The following is a 7,245-nucleotide window of genomic DNA, read 5'->3' as shown; positions in this document are numbered from 1 at the left end:
AAATCCGTCTGACGTAAATTCTCTTATTTAATAAATACAATACAAATAAAAACGGTCCTCTCTTCATCTAGCATTACAGTTCAAACGAAAAGGAATCGAAAAAAAACAGATAAGTAATGAGTAAAAAAAACTAGTGGAATAAAGTTAATCACAGCTATTTTGATTATGAAGAAGCTGAGTAAAGGTAAGTTAGCAACAAAACAGAAATAACTAAAGATTTTTAGATTAGATCTTGTGTACCCGTATAAAAAGATTGTTAGCCTAAAAAGCAACCGTAATCATAAAAATTCACATAAATCCTCTTCTTTTGACAATATAAGCTAGATAGCTGAAAACAAACTCATAGCAGTGATTGTTGCTGTTATTGAGATACTGGTGGAAACATTTGAGACGATGAACAAAACGTATTTTCCCCTATTGTTGATGCTGGCATAAATATATTAGTAGGTGTACAAAGTGGACCAGGGATAATAGATGGTACGACAGACATTGGATGATTAACAAAAGCGGATGAGGTTGGCGGTGTTGTTGGACGAAATGGAAGTATGGAAGGTGTAAAAGAACTAGTAGTTGGATTAGTGACAGAAATTTGTTTACGATGAGCATAAGCTGGTATATTTGAATATTGTTGTTTTTGCGTTTGTAAATAATTTCCAGCGGTATTTGAAAACTCTAAAAAGGAAAAAAATCAAGCTACATGAAACTAAATAAATCCCAGTCGCTAAAAAACTCCCATCATCATTAGAACACATATATATGGACAAAGAATATTCTTTCAATAAATTTTCCTCAGGTTTTACAGTTAAATATCCAAATAAATAATCTAATTAGTGGCCAGGTTTAAGGCCAAATATGTCGTTTAAAATTATAATGTTTGAAGTTAAGATAAATTCGCTAATGCTAATTTCGTTCGGTTCTTTCTTTCAATTTATTGCACCATTACTTCTTTTCTTTCGACTGCCTTTTAGATTAGTAATCTTATTTTGATACACTGAGCCTTGCTCGTTTTATCCTACTTGTTGTCAGAGCTTACTCATTAAATAAGCACTTGCATCTAACTTGTCCCCAAATGCCCTGGTACGGCCGAGAGTGGGGAGAGGCCGCTCTCCCTCTCCAAATGCTTTCATATGGTCACGCGTATATAGCCTCTCCAAGGGAAGTCCTACTCACTGCCTTGTTTACGAAAGTGAGAGGACGAAAAGCGAATGTCCGGTGCTTTAACCGGGTTGGTGGACACGGAAAGTCCAACTAGGGGAGTTGGAAAACCCTCATTTTAAACCAATGGTGCACATGGGCTCCAGGATCCTGATGGAACAAATGACGTATGAATCAATCGTTGCTCACCGGCTACCATGGGACTGCATCTCCTCACGATGCTCCACTGCCTTGTGGATCAGACCTTTAGGTCAAAGGCTACGGGTGTGGCCCCCTAAGAAAACCACCTGCTTCAGTCTGGGCACCTGGGCAGTATCACAGCCCTCACACAAATCGAATGAGATTTGTGTGGCGCATATGTATCTGGTGCCCCCTTGTACCAATATTTATGTGTTCAAATAAATAAATAGATAAATAATGCGTTTTTTGACATCAATGTTATAGATTACTCTTTTACTTAAGGTATATATTTTACGCAGTCAATTGTTTCTTCTAGTCAAATTTAGTTGGTGATCCGGTCAAGCCTTCTGGAGAAGAGGTGCGCTTAGAAAAAAGGCACAACTACCGGAACACCTTAAGCGTTTTATGACGATGAATAAGATACGAAGTTTGTAAATAAATAGTAAAATCACAAACATGTAAAATGTTTACTTTGTCTCATAAACGATAGGGAATGAAGTAGCTGAGCGTGTTGATCGCTTCACTTATCTTGAGAGTCTCATCAGCCTTTGTGATATGGTGTGACGAAATTTTAGCACGGATACAGAAGGTTCGACTAGCTTTTGCGAGCTTGCGTCATTTATGGCGTAAACGAGATATACGTCTACCAACCAAAAGGCCGGTTTACTACGAAGCACCTCGTTCCATCCTACTTTATGGACGAGACAAGAGTAGAGGATATTTGTAGGCTACTAGTATTCGATCATAGGTGTCTTCAAAGCATTGCTCGTATATCCTGGGACCACCGAGCTCAGATAGGCAGGTCCAACCACCATGTCAAGGTAGCAGCTACGGTCGGAGTATATGATGTGACCACTTTACAAAACGGACTGTACATACCGATTGTTTTGCACGACCGATAACCGAAAAGCTTTCTCCTCTCATTGGTTAAAGTTAAGAGTAGAGTTGGCTGTGATACAAGGAAAGTTAACGAACGAGAAGGTTTTCTTTTTCACTTATTTTGATATCAACATTCACTATTTAAAGAAAATACTGTGTAAAACTACCGTTCATCGATGTTTTTTTTTGTATTTTGGGTTTGACAAATGTACTTTAACTTCTTTCGGAAAAACAGATTATGGCAAACTACATGTGAACGTTTACAGACAATACAATGATAAGATCACTAAGACAAATAACAGTGGAATCATCAAAGAAGTAAATTGTGGACAGAAATGATATGATAAAATTAGGAGGAAACAGTGATAAAAAATATGTATTCAATTTGGTTAGACACTCTTTTTGATACCCTAAAATACCGACTCCTTCATGGAAATCAGCTGATGTTCTCGCCAAGCATTCATAAACTAGTCTCGGTGAATCGCATTAATAGGTAAACGACTACATTCAAAATCAACATTTCAGATTGTTGGTAGAAAGTTCGTTAACTGCGATTTGAATTCAAGCTGTTACCCGGTTTGAATAATCTTATGGGATATTTCAGTCTGTCATTGTACTAATCGGTATAAATCATCCAGTTATTATCCGATTTGTAATTTTAAGTTGGTGGAAAATATACATAAATCATGATACATTTGCCAAGTAATAGCTCCTCAAATCTGAAGACCAGATGCTATTAAACGTGTTATGCATTAAGCTACCACTTTAAGGGGTTGGAAATAATACTCGACTGTCTAGATCGAACCTGAGAAAAAAACGGCTGAAATCTAAAACACAGCTCCACTAATATGTAAAACTAGTCAGTTATCTGTAAGGCAAAAAGATTGTTTGCCTACAAATCTACTCCTCACGCAAACACACACTTAGATGCAAACAATCTCACAGTTGGGTATGAGAGACAACAACCAAAAAAAACAGTGGAAACATTGAAAGCACTCACCTTGTGACATACAAACAGAGATTTGTGGAGATATATATTTTTGAGTTAAACAGTCAGAGGGGATATGAGATGATAGTGGATCTGCAGAGGAATAAAGCTGACTAATTGGTGCCTGGTAGTACGAATCGGTAACCATAGTTTGTATATAATGAGTATTATTATCATTGGTAGTGGTAAGAATGACTGGGGGAGGTGTCATGTATGATAAGGATGGTGGCAGTTGACCTTGAATATTGGAAATCGTGGAAATAGAAGAAACAGTACTAGCTACAGCAGTTGTAGCAAGATAAGGTTGATTTTGGTTGATAGCAGATAAGGAAACCAAATGATCGAATTGTTGAGATGCAGACATTTGATGACCACTATTTACATTTTCAAAAGAATCACCTATTACAGAAGGTGGATTAGGCACAGAATGAACAGAAGTTGAGCCGGCAGAAGTAAGAGAAGGTGATAATGCTCTTACATGGATTGTATTTTGAGGCATATTCTTTTGACCAGGCATTATAGGAGCTATACCTTTTTCGGAATATGCTTCTGTTAGTATAAATAACACAGTGTCCACTGAATCCCAATAGGTTGCATGACTTGTAAGAGCAAAAAGGTACTCATTGAAACTTTCCAAAGTAGCTTCCTAGTTTACGAAAAAAATTTTATCAGAAAAGAAATTAGATTGGAGAAAATAACATAAAATATCTCCAAGTTTGTAGGTCAAGCGCACTTTAAGTGAACGCCACATAACTTTTGTCATAAATATTTATAGCTTACTAAACATAATATACACATTCGTGATTGAAAGCGTTGGGTGTATTATCACTCAAAATTGATTGTAACAGCGTACAGTGGTAATTACTCTTTATCTTACTTAGTAGTTTGAGCTTAACATATTTGCAGACATTTTATTTTTGTTATACCTGTACTTATTAAGTAAGTTACTTTCTAATGAATACTTTATTTATAAGAGTGACACAGTGGGATCGCACTGAACTCATAACTAATTGATCCATGGATTGACACGTAACTCCGTTAATAGCACTGGGTCATAAGTAGGGCACTCGAGTTTGAATCAATAGATTGCAAGTTCGAACTCTGTTTCAGCTACTTCAACTTAGAAAATTAGTTATTATTATCAGGCCTTGCACGTACACTGTAGGCCGGAGCTGATTACATAAAACTAGGTAATGTACATTCTCTTTCTTTCTTCTCCAAATCAAATACTTCAGACTGTAAACTCATAAGGATTATAAAGTCTGTTGTATCCCGAAGAGAATTGTGAATGGTAACTTTTAGGACTATTTATGGACATATGTGATATGTATATTTCTATTGTATAGTTGTTAAATAACTAACCTAATCGTATTCATGTTCCTCTTATCATTAGCTTTATTTTGACCTTTAAACTATTATTATACGATTCTTGAATTATCATCAGTCTATTGATTACTTTCCCCCTATCCACAGTCACATTTGGCCAATTATTGTACAAATGTTATTTTCTATTTTATGGTACGATGTGGTCTGTTTAGTTGGTATATAAACCCAGTATGTTTGTGAATAACGATTCATATTGCCGAGGCTGTTATTGGTGTTCTGGACTTAACTGGCTGGGCTAGGCAGATAGCAGGACCGAGTAGTAATCAAGACTGCTCGTACGATTTTATGTATCATTGCTCCGATCGATAATTCACTCCTCTCTAATTGGGTGTTCATATATTAAAGAGGGCACGCACTCAATCGATATAACAACTGGACACTCACACGTTATAACAAAGTCATTAATCAGTTACCTGTAAAACATAATCCATACGTCTACCTTGATTAAGTCGACTGTTAAAAGATAAATCCTGAGTTGTTAAATTACGATAAGTTGTTGTAACAACATCATTACGATTGTCAGTGATATTACAAACATTTTCATAATCTTCTAGTCCATCTTCATTTGAACTGCTACCACAAGTATATGCAGTGGAAACAGATCCTAATTCATCGGGGGCACTAATAAATCTACAATATAATCATAATGAATAAACAGAAATTTGAGATAATTAATTTGTTTCCATTAAAAAAGTAGATAATATCAAGATAAATAGACTTTTAATTGGCAAATTCAAATTTTCGACTGATTAATTAATAAGGGGTTTTGTGGAGATTTCAGTATTTTTCAAAGTTTAAATCATGAGTCGATTGAAGCTAGAACACCATGGAAAACCTGGAAGGCCGTTTCGTCCTATTATTATGGGACTCCTCAACAGTGCGCACCCACGATCCCGCACTAGCGAGATTCGAACCCAGAACCTACCAGCTTCGCGCCGGAGCACTTGTTTTTATTTTTATCATTTTATTTTATCATTTAAACACGAATAAACATTTCTGGTCATTTTGATCCAAATTTTTTTAATTGTTTGTAAACTTTGATTTTTTCCATTGTAATAATTTGTTATCTAATTCATGTTTGAACTTGTTATTTACATAATATTACCGGGGTGGTGGGGTATTTTTGAACCTGTTCATTTTAGTCCCTTCTCGTTATTTGTTCACTATACAATCTTTTTAGTATTATTATTATTATTATTATTATTATTACATGACTGAATGAATCAATTTTGTTTTCTTTCTTGCTCAGATAACCATTATTTTTTCCTTGTCCATACAAATGTTTTGTAAAGAAAAAATAACTTCCTTGACAACATTTTTTTTAAAAAGCTTTTACATACATAGATCATGTAAGATGTTTCAGGCTAAATGTTTTGTTTACATTGACATAAAATAAAATTTACATTAATTAGTCCTTGAGATATAAAGATACAAAGATGGTTTATTTTGTAAAATAAAACTGGATGATGCATAATTGTCAGAAGGGGGTTTTGTGAAGATTTGAGTAATTTGATAGACTGGTAGGTCCTGCGTTCGAATCTCGCGAGGCGGGATCGTGGATGCGCACTGTTGAGGAGTCCCATAATAGGACGAAACGGCCGTCCAGTGCTTCCAGGTTTTCCATGGTAGTCTAGCTTCAATTGACTCATGATTTCAACTTTGATTAATTCATGTTATTAAATAGTCTAATAGTCTATTAAATAGTCTAAGCTTATTGGATGAAACTATCCTCTTATTAGACTAATCAGAGTAAATTATTTCGACAAGTTTTGTATAAGACATTTCAGACTGGGAACATAACATAGATAATTAATCGCAGTTACACATTAAATCTTTTATTCTGATATTTCTATCACCGTTAAACGTGATGTACTTGAAAAGGAAACAGTCACCATTGCTATCAAAATATGTTCTGTGTAGTCTGTTTCATTATTATGGCACTAATTCACTCAATCATTGAGAAACATAACAAAAAAACATACTAAGATAGAGACACTTTTCAGAAAGATGATTGTAATGGATATTACATTTGTTTTACTTCAGAGATAACCTGAAAAGTTCAACGCGAGATATAATTTACTACAATTTAAAAGTGAATATTATCGATATTCAGTCATATAACATCAGAGCAACGAGATGAAATCAACAAGATGATTAACAAAGAAGTAATTGAATTAATGACGGTAAATATAACACTTACAGAGGATAAAGAATAAAAAAGGAGTTGATTGGATAAGAAATCTTAAATTACAGCGAAACTAAAGATACAAATAAAGATAAAAAACGAATACATCAGTGCCACTACGAACTACTTTGAGCTATGTTACCTAACATTTCCAACCACTTATCAAGTGTCTTGAGTGGATGACAACTAGAAAGTCTGTAAATCTCTATACAGCTCAATACAACAACCGATAACGTGACGGACCGATGATATATATATTAATATACAATGTCCCTAGCTTTCTTCTGAACTGATTAGTACCCTAAGTTAAACTTCAACATTTCTCACTTGGTTGATTCGACACTAGGTAATTATGTTTCAAAGGTAGTTATGCTACGATGCCAGTAAAATATCCATGTTTTCCACCTCCAAATGTCACGCTTCGCATTCATAAAGCGAAACAACGAGAATTGCTGAGTAATATACTTGCTCT

General features: G+C 35.0%; 1 protein-coding gene across 1 annotated transcript in view; it reads right to left on the bottom strand.

Annotated features, from left to right (window-relative positions):
* Positions 1 to 361: 361 nt before the first annotated feature.
* Smp_197190 (SEC23-interacting protein (p125),putative) overlaps positions 362 to 7,245 on the bottom strand; it is a gene marked incomplete at both ends in the record, with an annotated part of 31,478 nt that continues 24,594 nt past the window's right edge. Inside the window, 3 exons of the mRNA XM_018791737.1 lie at positions 362 to 672; positions 3,215 to 3,848; positions 5,002 to 5,192. Of these exons, the coding sequence (XP_018645152.1) occupies positions 362 to 672; positions 3,215 to 3,848; positions 5,002 to 5,192 (1,136 nt within the window). The remainder of the gene's footprint in view (positions 673 to 3,214; positions 3,849 to 5,001; positions 5,193 to 7,245) is intronic.

Source organism: Schistosoma mansoni (assembly GCF_000237925.1).
Source record: "Schistosoma mansoni, WGS project CABG00000000 data, chromosome 1 unplaced supercontig 0094, strain Puerto Rico, whole genome shotgun sequence".
Taxonomy (NCBI): domain Eukaryota; kingdom Metazoa; phylum Platyhelminthes; class Trematoda; order Strigeidida; family Schistosomatidae; genus Schistosoma; species Schistosoma mansoni.
The sequence above is the reverse complement of the archived record's forward strand: the minus strand, read 5'-3'. Positions and strand labels throughout refer to the sequence as shown.